This window comes from Coregonus clupeaformis, chromosome 37, assembly GCF_020615455.1.
Source record: "Coregonus clupeaformis isolate EN_2021a chromosome 37, ASM2061545v1, whole genome shotgun sequence".
Lineage (NCBI taxonomy): Eukaryota > Metazoa > Chordata > Actinopteri > Salmoniformes > Salmonidae > Coregonus > Coregonus clupeaformis.
In genome coordinates, this window is record NC_059228.1 from 1,367,813 (window position 1) to 1,389,530 (window position 21,718).

At 41.3% G+C, this 21,718-nt stretch overlaps 2 protein-coding genes across 2 annotated transcripts in view; one reads left to right on the forward strand and one right to left on the reverse strand.

Annotated features, from left to right (window-relative positions):
* Positions 1-3,511, forward strand: part of vsir (V-set immunoregulatory receptor) — a 39,915-nt gene extending 36,404 nt beyond the window's left edge. Inside the window, exon 7 of the mRNA XM_041866819.2 lies at positions 96-3,511. Within this exon, the coding sequence (XP_041722753.2) occupies positions 96-133 (38 nt within the window). The 3' untranslated portion in view covers positions 134-3,511. The remainder of the gene's footprint in view (positions 1-95) is intronic.
* cdh23 (cadherin-related 23) overlaps positions 1-21,718 on the reverse strand; it is a 190,860-nt gene that overhangs the window by 136,551 nt on the left and 32,591 nt on the right. The window contains exons 13-17 of the mRNA XM_045211457.1: positions 20,956-20,958; positions 20,575-20,724; positions 20,306-20,434; positions 13,029-13,157; positions 12,236-12,463 (exon numbers count right to left, since the gene is read on the reverse strand). Of these exons, the coding sequence (XP_045067392.1) occupies positions 12,236-12,463; positions 13,029-13,157; positions 20,306-20,434; positions 20,575-20,724; positions 20,956-20,958 (639 nt within the window). The remainder of the gene's footprint in view (positions 1-12,235; positions 12,464-13,028; positions 13,158-20,305; positions 20,435-20,574; positions 20,725-20,955; positions 20,959-21,718) is intronic.

Sequence of the window (21,718 nt, forward strand, 5' to 3'; positions counted from 1 at the left end):
AAATCCAAAGTGCTGGAGTACAGAGCCAAAACAACAAAACATTTGTCACTGTCCCAATACTTTTGGAGCTCACTCTATGCGTGTGTGTTTTCTAGAGCCCGTCCTAGAGTCTCCTGAGTTCCTGCAAGTGTAGCGAGAAGCAGTCAATGGCTCCCTAACCCGGAAACTCCTCGTGGTTAGATATTTTTCTTCACTCTTCCATGTCACCAAAGCTATGTCACCCTGAAGCCTGTCTCACAACCTTCTGTGCTGGGAGAGCTCTCTCTCTCTCTCTGTGTACCGCGTCATGGATGGGGGAGGGAAGGAGGGCACAGTTTCTTCTAAAATAAATGTTCCACCTGCAACAACAGCCGGAGGAGGCCAAAGGGGGCTTGTGTTGCAGTGGGGGCCTGCTAAGTATGTGACGCTCCGTCTGACCACTGAAGACAGCTCAAGGACCAGCAGGTGCTCCTGATCTGATGTCCCAGGACTGTACTGAGGAGGATGGGTGGAGGGGGGGGCTACAAAGCAGCTCCCGTGGACTCTTGATGACATGCTCCTCACCATTTCCCTCATAGAGATTTCCCCCATATAGAGCCAGTTCCCGGACACAGATTAAGCATTAATCTAGACCACAAACAGTGTTAATTTTGTTGAAAAAATGTTTTTCCAAAATATTCGTCAACCACCTATTTTTCAGTGGCAATTGACGAGACTATAACTGACTACATAGACACAGAAAAAACTATAACTAAACAAAAATGATTTTTCATTTCAGTTGACTAAAACGAGACAAAACGAAATTCTCTGATTTAAAATCTGACTCCTAAGTGGACTGGACAAGTGTTTTTGGAGAGATCAAGCACTTTTCAGTGATGAGCACAATGAAATATTAGCAGCACAGATGCACAGTGCAGTTCTTTTCAGCAGTGGGAAGGATGCACCACACACAGCCTACATCAGCTGGTGAGCTACGGGGGAGCAAGCGATGAGTGTGGGCAGACAGGCTTTGCTCCAGCTCCGCCTCTGATTATACACATCGCACAGGCGACTCTCTTGATTTCCCATAGCTAACCAGTCACCACCAGCCTTCTAGTTAGCTACCCTTTACCTGGTTAAGAAACACAAGCTGCTTTACGAAATTTTAAACAACAGCAGTATTGAGTTTAATAGTAAAACAACAGTCTAGCTATGTTTTTCTCTTCCTTGAGTATAGAAAAGTAGGCAGTTTTTTTGAATGTGTAGTCTCGCGCAACCCTCCCACTTTCCATACTGCCTTTCATAGCCAGGTTCTGGAGCCAGGTCTCACTCTTTTCCTCAGAGAAAACGCTTGATGCTAGCCCTTACTGTTCAAAAGATATGACCCGGCGCTACATTTTTTATGTCTATCATGCATTGGCGGGCTGCATTTTACATTCAGAACACATATCGCGGGCTGTTCTAAAAGTAGGCTACTTGCGGACCGGACCGTTAACCATTTGTTTAGCTTTGTTCAGTCATGTTACCTCATTAGCTAGCTATAGCTAACAACCTGGGGCACGTTCAGCAGGATGCAACTTTTTGGAACGTTCAGATAGAAATATGCTATGTAGAACAAACATGCATCTCTGACATGTTGAATAAAGTCTTCTCTTTCTATCTGCAACATTCAAAAGTTTTGCAACTGAACGTGGCCCTGGTAACATTTGGTGGCACAGAAAGAAAGGAAAAGGGATAGCAAACAATTTATTGACTAAATTCTTCTTGCCACTACACTACTGGCTCTCAAGGTTTAGTGACTCTACTACTTCACTGGGCGAAATGGTCATTAGCCCCCGTTCTACTTTTGGACATCAGTGTGACTGCATTGATAACAATGGCAATGACACGACCGAGTGACAGAGGTGCAACCCATGGCACTTTGCGTCACCATCTGGTGATTTTCTCTCTATCTCTCTCTCTCTCTCTCTCTGTGTGTGCAATATCTATGTAGCCTGAATTAGGAATTTACATGGCCAGATAATTCTTATGTTTGTCATTTCTGCTGTTGAGAATAGGATGGTATGCAGAAAAATATGTTGGTAGGTCAAGACTATATATGTTTGTGCACATGGAAGTCAGTGATTTATGTTTACTATAAGTTAATGAGGCAATACAAATGTGATGTGACTAAAATGAAAGGGCATTTAGTTTACTAAAATGTTGACAATAACTAGACTAAATAATTATTAATATAGTCAAAATTATTAAGACTAGACTAAATCTAAAAAAGAGGGCCAAAATTAACACTGACTAAAAAACATGTTCAATGGAGATTCTCCATTGAAAGTGCTTCTTAGTCCAAGACCATAAGCTTTATCTGTGTCCCGGAAACTGGCCCATAGTGTTCTATTTATTTCTATGATTTCCCCCTCTTCCTATGGCTCTGATATGCGTATTCAGCACATTTGCTTGTGCCAAAGTGATCAAGGTAGTAAGAGGTACACATTGGTGGGCTGACAGTAGTCTTTTAAGGCCATTCCCAACCAGCCTTAAACAATTGCTCGTAAAAACGTGTTTCTCTGAGCTGTTTTAACAAGACCAAAGCCCTACTTTTATTTATCTACCCTTCCCAGTATTGTGTAGTTCCTCTTTCCCCCTCTATATATTTCACTACCTAAATTACTACGTTTCTGTAACCCCCCTCCATCCCTTTCCTCTCCCTCATTCCCTCCCATACACATCCCCCCTCCCCCCATAATCCTCAAATTCCCTGCACTTAACAATGTCGTAACAATGTCCAAATATTCAACCAGTACTAGAAAATGTCAAAGAAAGATTAGAGATATGTGGCTATGCTGGATGGTCTGTTTTTGTAGAGAGGTGTCTATTTTGGCTCTCCTGTAGTGGATGGATCTAGTAACCAAACTCAACCAGCCGAATGCCTTCACTGCCAAGATGACCAACGTGTCTTATTACATGGTGTTGTTATGTTTACTGTTTTGTGATTTCTTTTGGCATATTTTGTGTTTGTAGCTACTGTATGTACAATGTAAATAGTTAGATAAGTTTGATTATTTGTTTGTGCTCATTTCAAAGGGATGTTCATGTCAAAGTGATATACTACTGTATGTATACATAAGTTAATTGAAAAGCTGTTGACCAAAGAACAGTCAGACAGAGAAGGACAGTGAAAGTATATGAGTGAAGTCAACTAAACTGGTATTTCAGACATTATGTTTAGATTGTGTCTATGGTAGTTATAGCCACTGGTGGCTATCATATACTACTGTAGATGCTAGATAAGGGGTGTTCAGTGAATTGTAAAATAAGAAAATACACACAAAAAACACCCCGTAATAAGTAATGTTGCAGTGAGACAGGGTATTGTGTAAGTATTTTAGTTCCTGTGCAGTTGCATTTGTGTGTGTGTGTGTGTGTGTGTGTGTGTGTGTGTGTTTGTGTAATAGCCAAACAGCTGCAGCTTTGGCAACACCATGTGAAATAAAGCCTTTCATAAAAACTTAATTAAATAAAATGTGATATTTCTTTCTATAATAAAACTGAGCTCTTACATCTTTCTGTTTGTGTCTTTACATATAATAATAATAATAATATGCCATTTAGCAGACGCTTTTATCCAAAGCGACTTACAGTCATGCGTGCATACATTTTTTTTTTGTGTATGGGTGGTCCCGGGGATCGAACCCACTACCTTAGCGTTACAAGCGCCGTGCTCTACCAGCTGAGCTACAGAGGACCACATCACTGAGCATAATATACAGTGGGGGAAAAAAAGTATTTAGCCAGCCACCAATTGTGCAAGTTCTCCCACATAAAAAGATGAGAGAGGCCTGTAAAAAAAAAAATCCAGAAAATCACATTGTAGGATTTTTTATGAATTAATTTGCAAATTATGGTGGAAAATAAGTATTTGGTCAATAACAAAAGTTTCTCAATACTTTGTTATATACCCTTTGTTGGCAATGACACAGGTCAAACGTTTTCTGTAAGTCTTCACAAGGTTTTCACACACTGTTGCTGGTATTTTGGCCCATTCCTCCATGCAGATCTCCTCTAGAGCAGTGATGTTTTGGGGCTGTCGCTGGGCAACACGGACTTTCAACTCCCTCCAAATATTTTCTATGGGGTTGAGATCTGGAGACTGGCTAGGCCACTCCAGGACCTTGAAATGCTTCTTACGAAGCCACTCCTTCGTTGCCCGGGCTGTGTGTTTGGGATCATTGTCATGCTGAAAGACCCAGCCACATTTCATCTTCAATGCCCTTGCTGATGGAAGGAGGTTTTCACTCAGAATCACACGATACATGGCCCCATTCATTCTTTCCTTTACACGGATCAGTCGTCCTGGTCCCTTTGCAGAAAAACAGCCCCAAAGCATGATGTTTCCACCCCCATGCTTCACAGTAGGTATGGTGTTCTTTGGATGCAACTCAGCATTCTTTGTCCTCCAAACACGACGAGTTGAGTTTTTACCAAAAAGTTATATTTTGGTTTCATCTGACCCAGTCCTCTTCTGGATCATCCAAATGCACTCTAGCAAACTTCAGACGGGCCTGGACATGTACTGGCTTAAGCAGGGGGACACGTCTGGCACTGCAGGATTTGAGTCCCTGGCGGCGTAGTGTGTTACTGATGGTAGGCTTTGTTACTTTGGTCCCAGCTCTCTGCAGGTCATTCACTAGGTCCCCCCCATGTGGTTCTGGGATTTTTGCTCACCGTTCTTGTGATCATTTTGACCCCACGGGGTGAGATCTTGCGTGGAGCCCCAGATCGAGGGAGATTATCAGTGGTCTTGTATGTCTTCCAATTCCTAATAATTGCTCCCACAGTTGATTTCTTCAAACCAAGCTGCTTACCTATTGCAGATTCAGTCTTCCCAGCCTGGTGCAGGTCTACAATTTTGTTTCTGGTGTCCTTTGATAGCTCTTTGGTCTTGGCCATAGTGGAGTTTGGAGTGTGACTGTTTGAGGTTGTGGACGGGTGTCTTTTATACTGATAACAAGTTCAAACAGGTGCCATTAATACAGGTAACGAGTGGAGGACAGAGGAGCCTCTTAAAGAAGAAGTTACAGGTCTGTGAGAGCCAGAAATCTTGCTTGTTTGTAGGTGACCAAATACTTATTTTCCACCATAATTTGCAAATAAATTCATTAAAAATCCTACAATGTGATGTTCTGGATTTTTTTTTCTCAATTAGTCAGGCCTCTCATCTTTTTAAGTGGGAGAACTTGCACAATTGGTGGCTGACTAAAATTTTTTTTCCCCCACTGTATATACTCACTGGCACGTCTCCCAATGCTACAAGGACATGTTGTTATAGTAGGCCAAGGAGGGATCTATTATATATGTGTGATTCTACAGAATAGGTGTAAATTGCTGTCCCACCCCAAAAAAACTATTTAAAAAAACAGTTAAGTCTCCAAACTTGGATATTTATTTACATCATATGTTCTAATTAATTCCAAGGCAATAACAAACACATTGTTAAATTAATATAGTATAAATCCATTGTTTATACAGTTATTTCTATTGAGATGGCTGTCCCAAACCCTGCCTCCTAAACTTCATGTTTTGAAAATAAAGCAATTCATGATTTTTGTAATTTGTTTAACACTATTACTTCAATAGAACATCTTGAGTTGTTCTATTACTATATTGAAAGATACTGATCTAATTATTAGTGTTGTCTATTTTTTTTACATCTTTCTCTGAAAAATGCTGTCCCCACACGCTTTAAAAGACTGTAGAATTAATGTGCCTTAAGCCACAACCCTACAAATATCACGAGGTGATGGGATTGCATCCCTCTCCACTATGGCCACATGGTGAGTAGTCTGTCTGCAAACATTTAGGAGAAAATGAGGAAGTTGGTACATTTTAATGTGTTCATGTATTTTTAAGAAATGTCATTACCAAACATTAGGAACACCTTCCAAATATTAAGTTGCCCTCAGAACAGCCTCAATTCGTCGGGGCATTGACTTTACAAGGTGTCGAAAGCATTCTACAGCGATGCTGGCCCATGTTGATGCCAATGCTTCCCACAGTTGTGTCAAGTTGGCTGGATTTAACAAGTGACATCAATAAGGGATCATAGCTTTAACCTGGATTCACTTGTTCAGTCTATCATGGAAAGAGCAGGTGTTCTTAATGTTTTGTACACTCAATGTTCTGTAAATTGAAATATATTAAGTATGGTTTTGGGGCTAAAATATGTTTGCTGTGATGTATATACAGTATGTCCAAATGAAAGATAGGGGATTCTGTAAAGTCCAAAATAAGTCCAGATTGTGCAAACTAAAATGGTCACAACCAAAACAATTGACACCATAGAGGTGTGTGTGTGTGTGTGTGTGTGTGTGTGTGTGTGTGTGTGTGTGTGTGTATACAGTGCATTCAGAAAGTATTCAGACCCCTTGACTTTTTCCACGTTTTGTTACGTAACAGCCTCATTCTAAAATGGATTAAATTGTTTTTTCCCCTCCTCAATCTACGCACAATACCCCATAATGACCAAGCAAAAACAGGTTTGTAGACAGTTTTGCACATTTATAAAAAATTAAAAAACGATGACATTTACATACAGTTGAAGTCGGAACCACTCCACACATTTCTTGTTAACAAACTATCGTTTTGGGAAGTCGGTTAGGACATCTACTTTGTGCATGATACAAGTAATCTTTCCAACAATTGTTTACAGACAGATTATTTCACTTATTCACTGGATCACAATTCCAGTGGGTCAAAGTTTACATACACTAAATTGACTGTGCCTTTAAACAGCTTGGAAAATTCCAGAAAATGATGTCATTGCTTTAGAAGCTTCTGATAGGCTAATTGACATAATTTGAGTCAATTGGAGGTGTACCTGTGGATGTATTTCAAGGCCTTCCTTTAAACTCAGTGCCTCTTTGCTTGACATCATGGGAAAATGAAAAGAAATCAGCCAAGACCTCAGAAAAAATTTTGTAGACCTCCACAAGTCTGGTTCATCCTTGGGAGCAATTTCCAAATGCCTGAAGGTATCACGTTCATCTGTATAAGCAATAGTACGCAAGTATAAACAACATGGGACCACGCAGCCATCATACTGCACAGGAAGGAGACGGGTTCTGTCTCCTAGAGATGAATGTACTTTGGTGCGAAAAATGCAAATCAATCCCAGAACAACAGCAAACGTCCTTGTGAAGATGCTGGAGGAAACAGGTACAAAAGTATGTATATCCACAGTAAAACGAGTCCTATATCGACATAACCTGAAAGGCCGCTCAGCAAGGAAGAACCCACTGCTCCAAAACCGCCATAAAAAAGCCAGACTACGGTTTGCAACTGCACATGGGGACAAATATCGTACTTTTTGGAGAGATGTCCTCTGGTCTGATTAAACAAAAATAGAACTGTTTGGCCATAATGACCATCGTTATGTTTGGAGGAAAAAGGGGGTACTTGCAAGCCGAAGAACACCATCCCAACCGTGAAGCACAGGGGTGGCAGCATCATGCTGTGGGGGTGCTTTGCTGCAGGAGGGACTGGTGCACTTCACAAAATAGATGGCATCATTAGGAAGGAAATTGATGTGGATATATTGAAGCAACATCTCAAGACATCAGTCAGGAAGTTAAAGCTTGGTCGCAAATGGGTCTTCCAAATGGACAATGGCCCCAAGCATACTTCCAAAATTGTGCCAAAATGGCTTAAGGACAACAAACTCAAGGTATTTGAGTGGCAATCACAAAGCCCTGACTTCAATCCTATAGAAAATGTGTGGCCAGAACTGAAAAAGTGTTTGCGAGCAAGGAGGCCTACAAACCTGACTCAGTTACACCAGCTCTGTCAGGAGGAATGGGCCAAAATTCACCCAACTTATTGTGGGAAGCTTGTGGAAGGCTACCCAAAACGTTTGACCCAAGATAAACATTTTAAAGGCAATGCTACCAAATACTAGTTGAGTGTATGTAAAATTCTGACCCACTGGGAATGTGATGAAAGAAATAAAAGCTGAGATAAATCATTCTCTCTACTATTATTCTGACATTTCACATTCTTATAATAAAGTGGTGATCCTAACTGACCTAAGACAGGGCATTTTTACTACGATTAAATGTCAGGAATTGTGACAAATTGAGTTTAAATATATTTGGCTAAGGTGTACGTAAACTTCTGACTTCAACTGTAAATACTTTAAAGTACTACTTAAGTAGTTTTTTTGGGTATCTGTACTTTAATATTTATATTTTTGGACAACTTTTACTTTTACTCCACTACATTCCTAAAGAAAATAATGTACTTTTTACTCTATACATTTTCCCTGACTCCCAAAGGTACTCGTTACATTTTGAATGCTTAGCAGGACAGGAAAATTGTCAAATTCAAGTGTCAATCTGGTGGACTCATTAAACACACCTGCTTCATTTGTAAATGATGTCTGAGTGTTGGAGTGTGCCCCTAGCTATCTGTAAATAAATAAAAACAAGACAATGGTGCCGTATGGTTTGCTTAATATAAGGAATTTGAAATAATTTATACTTTTACTTTTGATACTTATGTATATTTATTTTACTCAAGTAGTATTTTACTGGGTGACTTTTACTTGAGTCATTTTCTATTAAGGTATCTTTACTTTTACTCAAGTATGACAATTGGGTACCTTTTCCATCACGTGTCCCGTGTAGCTAAGTTGGTAGAGCATGGCGCTTGCAACGCCAGTGTTGTGGGTTCGTTTCCCACTGGGGGGGGCCAGTATGAAAAAAAAAATGTATGCACTCACTAACTGTAAGTCGCTCTGGATAAAAGCGTCTGCTAAATGACTAAATTGACTCTTAGCAAAAAGGTGCTATCTAGAACCTTAAAGGGTTCTTCGGCTGTCCCCATAGGAGGACCCTCAGAATAACCCTTTTTGTTTGCAGGTAGAACCCTTTTGGGTTCCATGTAGAACAATTTCTACAGAGGGTTTTTACCTGGAACCCAAAAGGGTTCTCCTATGGAGACAGCTGAATAACTCTTTTGGAATCATTTTTTCTAGGAGGGTAGAGATAGAGGACTCTAAGGTGGAAATAACTCATTTTGGTATAGACATTGCCATTGAGAGCTTCCACCATTTAAAAGTAGTCAACTGGGTGAGGATTCCTATGGGTTGGGAGTGATCAGCCAATGATCAGAGAGCATTATCTTCTTCAAATTGGGTTACCTATGGTGTGTAAACCAAAGTTTAGAGTACAGTAATGAATTCGGGTAAACATTTCAAATATGTGTGCAGAGTGAGAGAGAGCGAGATACTTTTTAGTGCGGCTCTACAGGTGTTAATACAGTGGAGGAAAAAAGTATTTAGTCAGCCACCAATTGTGCAAGTTCTCCCACTTAAAAAGATGAGAGAGGCCTGTAATTTTCATCATAGGTACACGTCAACTATGACAGACAAATTGAGATTATTTTTCTCCAGAAAATCACATTGTAGGATTTTTAATGAATTTATTTGCAAATATGGTGGAAAATAAGTATTTGGTGACCTACAAACAAGCAAGATTTCTGGCTCTCACAGACCTGTAACTTCTTCTTTAAGAGGCTCCTCTGTCCTCCACTCCTATTTGTAAGTCGCTCTGGATAAGAGCGTCTGCTAAATGACGTAAATAAATAAAAAATAATAAATATTAATGGCACCTGTTTGAACTTGTTATCAGTATAAAAGACACCTGTCCACAACCTCAAACAGTCACACTCCAAACTCCACTATGGCCAAGACCAAAGAGCTGTCAAAGGACACCAGAAACAAAATTGTAGACCTGCACCAGGCTGGGAAGACTGAATCTGCAATAGGTAAGCAGCTTGGTTTGAAGAAATCAACTGTGGGAGCAATTATTAGGAAATGGAAGACATACAAGACCACTGATAATCTCCCTCGATCTGGGGCTCCACGCAAGATCTCACCCCGTGGGGTCAAAATGATCACAAAAATCCCAGAACCACACAGGGGGACCTAGTGAATGACCTGCAGAGAGCTGGGACCAAAGTAACAAAGCCTACCATCAGTAACACACTACGCCGCCAGGGACTCAAATCCTGCAGTGCCAGACGTGTCCCCCTGCTTAAGCCAGTACATGTCCAGGCCCGTCTGAAGTTTGCTAGAGTGCATTTGGATGATCCAGAAGATAATTGGGAGAATGTCATATGGTCAGATGAAACCAAAATAGAACTTTTTGGTAAAAACTCAACTCATCGTGTTTGGAGGACAAAGAATGCTGAGTTGCATCCAAAGAATACCATACCTACTGTGAAGCATGGGGGTGGAAACATCATGCTTTGGGTCTGTTTTTCTGCAAAGGGACCAGGACGACTGATCCGTGTAAAGGAAAGAATGAATGGGGCCATGTATCGTGAGACTTTGAGTGAAAACCTCCTTCCATCAGCAAGGGCATTGAAGATGAAACGTGGCTGGGTCTTTCAGCATGACAATGATCCCAAACACACCGCCCGGGCAACAAAGGAGTGGCTTCGTAAGAAGCATTTCAAGGTCCTGGAGTGGCCTAGCCAGTCTCCAGATCTCAACCCCATAGAAAATCTTTGGAGGGAGTTGAAAGTCCGTGTTGCCCAGCGACAGCCCCAAAACATCACTGCTCTAGAGGAGATCTGCATGGAGGAATGGGCCAAAATACTAGCAACAGTGTGTGAAAACCTTGTGAAGACTTACAGAAAACGTTTGACCTGTGTCATTGCCAACAAAGGGTATATAACAAAGTATTGAGAAACTTTTGTTATTGACCAAATACTTATTTTCCACCATAATTAGCAAAGAAATTCATTAAAAATCCTACAATGTGATTTTCTGGAGAAAAAAAATCTCATTTTGTCTGTCATAGTTGACGTGTACCTATGATGAAAATTACAGGCCTCTCTCATCTTTTAATGTGGGAGAACTTGCACAATTGGTGGCTGACTAAATACTTTTTCCCCCCCACTGTATCATTCAGACACAACAGGGGTTGTAGTAGTCTCACAGATGTTGATCTACATTTTAACCAGAGGAGGCTGGTGGGAGGAGCTGTAGGAGGACAGGCTCATTGGAATTGAACGGTATCAAACACATGGAAACCATGTTTGACTCTGTTCCATTCATCCCATTCCAGCCATCCAGCTCCCACCAGCCTCCTCTGATGTTAACCAAGAAAATGTGAGACGGAGGCCACACATAGACGACCACAAAGACCGATCACATGAGATATAAATCCCACATTTGCGCAAAAATAGAGGATGCATGCTTGCTCGCATGCACACACACAGACACATGACATTGTGGTGAGGAACATGTGAAGAGCTCTTGCAAGGTTTCTAAACAGGAAGTAACAAGTCTATTCTTCCTCTTTCAGTAAAATGGCACCACAGCTGTGGATTTCCTGTTTTTGCAAATCGTTGTGCACTTCCTGTGTATCACAGCGTGCTTCCTATCCCTATACCTCTGATCAGCCAATGTAGAACACATGGGGTTAAACCATCAACATGCTACTCATCATGGTGCCACTTTAAATAAACAAAAACATGTATATAGCATACATGAAGTCTTAGTATGCACTACATACAGGTACATGTTTCACCAAATCATCTATAAGCTTATGCCATACTATATAAAGGGTTTATATTTATATCTCTGTATGTAGGGAGCATTGCCATGTGAACATTGTCTTCAAATGTGTTAGAACATGGAGAAAGACTTCAAAACACATTCTGAGGCCTGCATTTATGATTTGCCAATATTAGTTTGATGTATTATTTCAAATATTTCCTTATTCAAAATGTTTTCTTTATTTTATACAGTTTCATCATATTCGGTTACTGAAATCACTTCAAAAGGTATTGACTCATTCAAAATACCAGGAATAAGCCAGGCTAATTGGCAAGCTCATCGCTATGGTGAAATGCTTGCAGTACTGAGGAACACCAACAGAGGGCTACATGTTTTCAACTGTGGTTAACCTGATATGACTCCGCTGACTGAAGCCAGTCCAACAACCTATAGCCAAGTCAGAAGTTACACAGCTACTGACCTGGGGAGTGTTCAGCAAGGCACAATGTTTTGTAACATTCAGATAAAAATAGGTTATGTTGAACAAACATGCCTCTCTGACATGTAGACAGCTCTATTCATTATGTTCCGCAACGTTTCCTACTGAACTTGACCCTGGCGACACAGTGACCAAAACCCTGTCAAATTCAAATCATCCCTGTTCCCTCTGTGTTTCAGCCCCCAACCTTGATCTCTAACCTCTGACCCTTTCTGACTCACTGATAGTGGCGGCGTGCCATCGTCCTCCACCATCACGGTCAGCCGGTACTCCTGCTGGCGCTCGCGGTCGGGTGGGCACGGTCGGGTCACCATCTCGCCGGTCATGCGGTCCATACGGAAGGTGAGGTCCTGGTTACCCGCGGTGATGTAGTAGAAGAGCATGGCGTTTGTCCCGATGTCACGGTCCGTGGCCACCACGCGCAGGACGGACGTACCGCCCCCCACATTCTAACAAACACACACACAGATAGATGGACAATAACTTTTTCAGCAGCATATGTATAATATTTTCTGTGTACTGTGATTATTTCATCTTTTTTTTTTTTTTAAGCAGAGTGAAATTCCACCTCCATTCATATTTTTGGGGAACTTTTATTCAGGCAGTACAGAATGAAATGGGGAGACATGGTAGGGAGACAGAAAAGCGGTTGCGGGTATCGAACCCACAACCTTTGGGTCAGTGTTGGGGAATAGTTCCACTACATGTAGTTCAACTAGTAATACTACATTTTGCAGTAGTTTGGTGGTAGTTTAACTAAATTCAAATCGAAGCGTAGTTAATTACTGTTTTTAAACACAGGCAAACATCCCTTTCAGGCATTTTTTTTTTTATAAGCATCTATGACACAGAGGAAACTTTAAAAGTTTAATTGATAGACGCGTGTGTGTATTATTCTGTATGTGATTGACTGACTGACGTGTGTGACTGTGTGTGTATACATGTGTGTGTGTGTGTTTGTGCGTGCGTGAGTATGATTGTATAGGCTGACTGATGTGTGTGTGTGTGACTCACTTCGCTGACGCTGACGTTGTAGCCCCCCTGGCTCTCGATGATGGGTGTGTTGTCGTTGACGTCCAGGATGTTGACAGTGAGAGAGAGGTCTCTGTAGTGGGGAGGCACACCGCTGTCCATGGCACGCACCTGTCATAACACACACACACACACACACACTACATCACCAAAAGTATGTGGACAACTGCTCGTCAAACATCTAATTCAAAATCATGGGCATTAATATGGAGTTGGTCCCCCCTTTGCTGCTATAACGGCCTCCACTCTTCTGGGAAGGCTTTCCACTAGATGTTGGAACATTGCTGGGGGGACTTGCTTCCATTCAGCCACAAGAGCATTAGTGAGGTTGGGCACTGATGTTGGGCAATTAGGCCTGGCTCGCAGCCCGAACCATGAAAAATAAGCCCAGACCATTATTCCTCCTCCACCAAACTTTACAGTTGTCACTATGCATTGGGGTAGGTAGCGTTATCCTGGTATCCGCCAAAGCCAGATTAGTACATCCGATGGTGAAGCGTAATTCATCACTCCAGAGAACGCATTTCCACTGCTCCAGAGTCCAATAGTGGCGAGCTTTACACCACTCCAGCCGACGCTTGGCATTACGTATGGTGATCTTAGGCTTGTATGAGGCTCCTCGGCCATGGAAACCCATTTCATGAAGCTCCCGACAAACAGTTATTGTGCTGACGTTGCTTCCAGAGGCAGTTTGGAACTCGGTAATGAGTGTTGCAACAGAGGACAGACAATTTTTACATGCTACGCGTTTCCATTTCACAATAACAGCACTTAAAGGTGACCGGGGCAGCTCGGTCTAAAGGGCAGAAATTTGACAAACAACTTGTTGGAAAGGTGGCATCCTATGACGGTGCCACGTTGAAAGTCACTGAGCTCTTCAGTAAGGCCATTCTACTGCCAATGTTTGTCTATGGAGATTGCATGTCGGTGTGTTTGATTTTATACACCTGTCAGCAACGGGTGTGGCTGAAATAGCCAAATCCACTAATTTGAAGGGGTGTGGACATACCTTTGTATATATAGTGTACATGCACACGCATCATTCAATCACTCACACATACAGTGGCTTGCGAAAGTATTCACCCCCCTTGGCATTTTTCCTATTTTGTTGCCTTATTTGTATAATTTGATTTACACAACATGCCTACCACTTTGAAGATGCAAAATATTTGTTCTTGTGAAACAAACAAGAAATAAGACAAAAAAACTGAACTTGAGCGTGCATAACTATTCACCCCCCCAAAGTCAAAACTTTGTAGAGCCACCTTTTGCAGCAATTACAGCTGCAAGTCTCTTGGGGTATGTCTCTATAACCTAGGCACATCTAGCCACTGGGATTTCTGCCCATTCTTCAAGGCAAAACTGCTCCAGTTCCTTCAAGTTGGATTGGTTCCGCTGGTGTACAACAATCTTTAAGTCATACCACAGATTCTCAATTGGATTGAGGTCTGAGCTTTGACTATTCCAAGACGTTTAAATGTTTCCCCTTAATCCACTCAAGTGTTGCTTTAGCAGTATGCTTAGTGTCATTGTCCTGCTGGAAGGCGAACCTCCGTCCCAGTCTCAAATCTCTGGAAGACTGAAACAGGTTTCCCTCGAGAATTTCCCTGTATTTAGCGCCATCCATCATTCCTTCAATTCTGACCAGTTTCCCAGTCGCTGCCAATGAAAAACATCCCCACAGCATGATGCTGCCACCACCATGCTTCACTGTGGGGATGGTGTTCTCGGGGTGATGAGAGGTGTTGGGTTTGCGCCAGACATAGCGTTTTCCTTGATGGCCAAAAAGCTCAATTTTAGTCTCATCTTACCAGAGTACCTTCTTTCATATGTTTGGGGAGTCTCCCACATGCCTTTTGGCGAACACCAAACGTGTGTGCTTATTGTTTTCTTTAAGCAATTGCTTTTTTCTGGCCACTCTTCCATAAAGCCCAGCTCTGTGGAGTGTACGGCTTAAAGTGGTCCTATGGACAGATACTCCAATCTCCACTGTGGAGCTTTGCAGCTCCTTCAGGGTTATCTTTGGTCTCTTTGTTGCCTCTCTGATTAATGCCCTCCTTGCCTGGTCTATGAGTTTTGGTGGGTGGACCTCTCTTGGCAGGTTTTTTAATAATGGATTTAATGGTGCTCCGTGGGATGTTCAAAGTTTCTGATATTTTTTTATAACCCAACCCTGATCTGTACTTCTCCACAACTTTGTCCCTGACCTGTTTGGAGAGCTCCTTGGTCTTCATGGTGCCGTTTGCTTGGTGGTGTTGCAGACTCTGGGGCCTTTTCAGAACAGGTGTATATATACTGAGATAATGTGACACTTAGATAGCACACAGGTGGACTTTATTTAACTAATTATGTGACTTCTGACGGTAATTGGTTGCACCAGATCTTATTTAGGGGCTTCATAGCAAAGGGGGTGAATACATATGCACACAACATTTTTCCGTTATTTATTTTTTAGAATATTTTGAAACAAATTATTTTTTTCATTTCACTTCACCAATTTGGACTATTTTGTGTATGTCCATTACATGAAATCCAAATAAAAATCAATCTAAATTACAGGTTGTAATGCAACAAAATTGGAAAAGCGCCAAGGGGGATGAATACTTTTGCAAGGCACTGTACACACACACGTGCGTAAGTAGGTGGGCATACATATGGGTATACAGTACACTGCAGTGTTCTTCTCCGAAAGAGAAGCCCGACATCTTACGAGTTCCAACCCAACTTTGCTATATCGTGACTTTTACAGTGTTTATCTTTACTTTTTTTGTACAGAAAGTTCACACCGCCAAGTACTTCTGGACATCAGATCGACAGTTACTAACCTCAATTTCGACTTCAAATACAACTTCAAGTCCAACTCAGCTGTTCTACTGTTCATACCGGACCCTATTCCTTTGATCCATGGGCTACCAAAACACTGCAGGCGTAGACGCAGGAGATGAGGTGGAGTCCTGGTGAAATTGAGGTGAAGAGAAAACCGAACGGCTATCCCCTCCCTTCTATTGGCAAATGTCCAGTCACTCGACAATAAGGTGGATGAGCTTCGTTCGAGAGTCTCCTATCAGAGACACTTGAAAAGCTGAAATATTATTATATGTCTTACTGAAACGTGGCTATGCACGTAGTACTCAGTGTATTCTCCATGCAGCGGCAGGATCGGACGGCGGCTTCTGGGAAGTCGAAAGGAAGTGTGCTGCTTCAAGTGTGAAGGAAATCTCTAGCTTTTGCTCACCTGATATACTGTAGAATACCTTTTTGTAAGCTGCAGACCCTTTTATCTACCAAGAGAGTTCTCATCCATAATTATCACCGCTTTCCACATCCTTCCACAAGCCAACACCACTCTGGCAGTCAACAAACTGTATTGGGCCATAAACAAACAAGAAACTGCTCATCCAGAGGCAGTGTTTCTGGTGGGTGATGACTTTAACAGGGTGAGACTTAAAACCGTCCTACCTCACTTCTACCAACACGTCTCCTGTGCCACTAGGGGCGCTAAAACTCAATAACATTTTTATTCTACCCACAGAAATTTATACAAGGCGCTACCTCGTCCTCCCTTTGGCAAATCTGACCATGTCTCCATTCTCCTGCTTCCTGTTTCAAACAAAAGCTCAAGCAGGAAGTACCGGTGATGCGCTCACTACAGAAGTGGTCGGATGAAGCAGATGCGAGGCTACAAGACTATTTTGTTAGTACAGACTGGGATATGTTCCGGGATTCATCCGATAGCATTGACGCGTTTACAGTCATGGGCTTCATCAATAAGTGCATAGACGATGTTGTCCCCACAGTGACTATAAGAACGTATCCAAACCAAAAATCATGGATTACAGGCAATATCCGCGCTGGGCTAAAGGCTAGAGCTACCGCTTACAAGGAACGGGCCACAGACATGGATGCAAGAAAGCCTGCTACGACCACCGACGAGACATCAAACATGCAAAAGGACAATATAGGAGGAAGGTGGAATCCTATTACACCGGCTCCGACGCTCATCATATGTGGCAAGGCTTGCAGACGATAACAGATTACAAAGGGAAACCCAGCCATGAGTTGCTCAGCGATGCAGAACTCGCAAACTAGCTAAATGCCTTTTATGCTCGCTTCGCGGAATATAACACTGTGCCTTGCAGGAAAGCCCCTGTTTTTCCAGATTGCTGTGTGATCTCGCTCTCAGTGGCCGATATGAGCAAAACGTATAAACAGGCATTACCACGAGACCATCCTACCCAATTAAGGTACCACCAACCTCCTGTGATGTACATACAATATCTACCACATACAGTAAATGCCTCATACCTATGCACATTGATCTGGTACTGGTACTCTAGCTCCATTCATGTGTATTCTTTTTCTTGTTAGAGTTTTATTTGCATTATTATTTTAAAACTCTGCATCGTTGGGAAGAGCTCGTAAGCAAGCATTTCACGGTAAAGTCTACACCAGTTCTATTTGGCGCATGTGACAAATAAAATGTTATTTGATGTGTACGCACATATGGACGCACACCCACCGGTAAAACATACATTTAAATATGAGAATACTTCATTCCACAATGCTATACAGTGCATTCGGAAGGTATTCAGACCCCTTGACTTTATCCACATTTTGTTATGTTACAGCCTTATTCTGAAATTGAGTAAATAGTTTTTTTTTACCTCTTACCAATCTACACACAATACCCAACCATTACAAACCAAAAACAGGTTTTTAGACATTTTAGCAAATGTATAAAAAAGAAATAACTGAAATATCACATTTACATAAGTATTCAGACCTCAGTACTTTGTTGAAGCACCTTTGGCAGCGATTAGAGCATCGAGTCTTCTTGGGTATGATGCTACAAGCTTGGCACACCTGTATTTGGGGAGTGTCGCTGCACAGCTATTTTAATCTCTCTCCAGAGATGTTCGATCGGGTTCAAGTCCGGGCTTTGGCTGGGCCACACAAGGACATTCAGAGACTTGTCCCGAAGCCACTCCTGTGTTGTCTTGGCTGTGTGCTTAGGGTCGGTGTCCTGTTGGAAGGTGAACCTACGCTCCAGTCTGATGTCTTGAGTGCTCTGGAGCAGGTTTTCATCAAGGATCTCTCTGTATTTTGCTCTGTTCATTGTTCATTGCCTCGATCCTGGCTAGTCTCCCAGTCCCTGCCGCTGAGAAACATCCCCACAGCATGATGCTGCCACCACCATGCTTCACCGTAGGGATGGTGCCAGGTTTCCTCCAGACGTGACGCTTTGCATTCAGGCCAAAGAGTTCAATCTTGGTTTCATCAGACCAGAGAATCTTGTTTCTCATGGTTTGAGAGTCCTTTAGGTGCCCTTTGGCAAACTCCAAGTGGGCTGTCATTTGCCTTTTACTGAGGAGTGGCTTCCGTCTGGCCACTCTACCATAAAGGCCTGATTGGTAGAGTACTGCAGAGATGGTTGTTCTTCTGGAAGGTCCTCCCATCTCCACAGAAGAACTCTGGAGCTCTGTCAGAGTGACCATCATGTTCTTGGTCACCTCCCTGACCAAGGCCTTTCTCCCCCGATTGCTCAGTTTGGCCGGGTGGCCAGCTCTAGGAAGAGTCTTGGTGGTTCCAAACTTCTTCCATTTAAGAATGATGGAGGCCACTGTGTTCTTGGGGACCTTCAATGCTACAGTAATTTTTTGTACCTTTCCCCAGATCTGTGCCTCGACACAATCCTGTCTCTGAGCTCTACGGACAATTTCTTCGACCTCATGGCTTGGTTTTTGCTCTGACATGCACTGTCAACTGTGGGACCTAATCATGTCCAATCAATTGAATTTACCACAGGTGGACTCCAATCAAGTTGTAGAAACATCTCAAGGATGATCAATGGAAACATGATGCACCTGAGCTCAATTTCGAGTCTCAAAGCAAATGGTCTGTATCTTTATGTAAATAAGGTATTTGTTGTTTTTTATAAATAAATTGTTTTTGCTTTGTCATTATGGGGTGTTATGTGTAGATTGATGAGATAAAAATATATGTTTTATCCATTTTAGAATAAGGCTGTAACATAACAAAATGTTTTTAAAAAATCAAGGGGTCTGAATACTTTTTGTATGCATCCATTGTCAGAAATGTTGGTAAATTAGCTTTTATTGTTTAAAGAAATCATGAAAGAGATTGGTGTGTTTTTTCACTATCTAATCATGGCATGTGGTTGTTTAATGACAGTCATGTATAAAAAAATATATATATATATATAACTTAATGGTTTCATTTCAGAGAGACAAATAATCATGTTTCTTTGCAAAATGCTAAGTAGTACTTCTAGGTTTTACACAGTCAAATTTAACAAATAACTTCATTTTTTATAAAGAACTGTACAAATGATACATTTGTGACATCAATATATTTAAAACAAATTAATTAATAAATAATTCAATACGGTTATATGAGATCTGTATGTAAAACATTTACATTTGACATTTTAGTCATTTAACAGATGCTCTTGTCAAGGCTGAGGTGTATGTGGTGTGGGAGTCAGGCGCAGGACACCGAAGCTTAGTCCAACAAAGTTTACTTGTGAAACCACAAGGCAACTTATAGAATACGTAATCAGACACAAACGGACACAGGTGTAAAAGACAGACAAAAGCAATCAAACATAGAAACATTCAACGGTGGCAGCTAGTACTCCGGGGACGATGAACGCCGAAGCCTGCCCGAACTAGGAGGAGGAGCAGCCTCGGCAGAATCCGTGACAGCTCTTATCCAGAGCGACTTAAAGTAAGTGCATTCATCTTAGGATAGCTAGGTGAGACAACCACATATCACAGTCAAATAAACAGTTTACAAACATTAAATTCCAGCTAAACAATGGATATATAGCGTTTTGCAAAAAATAATAATTTTCTTACACATCTAAAATCTATGAATAAAAAAAATCAAACTAATATTTTACACACATGAAGCAATACTTTCTGATCAAAAAACACAAATGTGAAAAATTGGTGGATATAGCGTTTTGGAAATAAACTCTTCATATGCACATGTAGTGTACAATAATATTTCATTTCCATCCTATGTAGCTTGAATACATATAATTTTCATATGGTTCCTGACTGAGAAGCCTGAACATGTGCCAGTGTAACAGTAAGTGAGGCCAGGGTAGCGTTCATTAGGCATGAAATGGAAGAAAACAGACTAACATGAAGGGATGATCTGAAGTTGTCCAATAAGAAGCACTCATTTTATTTTCCACTGCAAAATGTTTAATGAACGTGACCCAGATGTCTAACCTTGAGCAGGTAGCGGTCAACAGACTCTCTGTCCAGAGGGGAGTTGACGTAGATCTCTCCATAGGTGTGGTTCACTGTCCGGATCTCAAACACATCCTGCATATTTCCTGCCACCAGACTGAAGTTCACCTTAGAGAGAGAGAGAGACAAAGAGGAGGGGATGGAGTCAGTTGAAAAAAGAGAGCAGGTGAAGAGCAGAAAATAGTTCAACTAGGCTTGATAGCTTGGGCATCTCTCTCTCTCTCTCTCTCTCTCTCTCACTCACTCACCAGTCCATTATTCCCGGCATCTTTGTCGCGCCCCAGCACCACAGCCACTCTCTTCCCGATGGGCGTGTTCTCTGGAATCTCCACCGCCGAATCAGATGTGATATCAAACTCAGGACTGTTGTCATTCTCATCCAGTATGGTGATTGACACCTGCCACATGTATAGACACAGCCACTGAGGGATTGACAAGAGGGCTGGAATGCTACATACCTTTTGAATTTAATATGATAAACACGGTATGCTGTTTAAAAATAATTTAAGTACATTTGTGACATACACACACACACACACACACACACACAAACACTCACAAACTTAATTAAGCTTTTAATTAAAACTTTAAGGCAGGACTCCAGACTGAAGAAGGAAAGCAACACATACCTTCTGCAATTTCCCCATGAGATAGCAGTAACGAGGTGAAAACAAGAATTGTCACTAACTGAATAGATTACAATATCGTTGTATGGTTTATTATTGAAAATAGCAGAGATGGGCAAAGATAATATCTTGTTACAATTACAAAATACTCAAAAGACAAAATACTTCTGCAAAGTGTTGTATTTAATCACAATACAGTTATTTTAGGTATTGTTGTATTTTCATGCCTTCACTATAACAACATTCTCAGTAAAGGTAACAAAAAAAAGTTTTACTTGCTATGGCTGTGATATGTTGTTGTTTATCTACCCTAGTTGAATGCACTGACTGTAAGTCACTCTGGATAAAAGTGTCTGCTAAATGACCAAAAATAAACAATTGCAAAGCACACTGGGTATTATTATTGGCCTTGTTTTGAGGGCAGAGCTCTTTAGAATAGTGTTCATTTTTACATTTACATTCTGGTCATTTACCAGACACTCTTATCACACCATAGTGACATCAGACATCTGATACCAATGCAGGGTTATTGTTATTTTATTATGTTACTTTTTTTATTTAATTTTTAACTTTTAGTTTATTTACTAAATATTTTCTTAACTGCATTGTTGGTTAAGGGCTTGTAAGTAAGCATTTCATGGTAAGGTCTACACCTGTTGTATTCGGTGCATGCAACAAATACATTTTTATTTTATTTGAAAATCGTGAACCACTTTTTTTTAATTACATGTCTGAAAAGTATCTTGTTACAAAACACATTGGATTG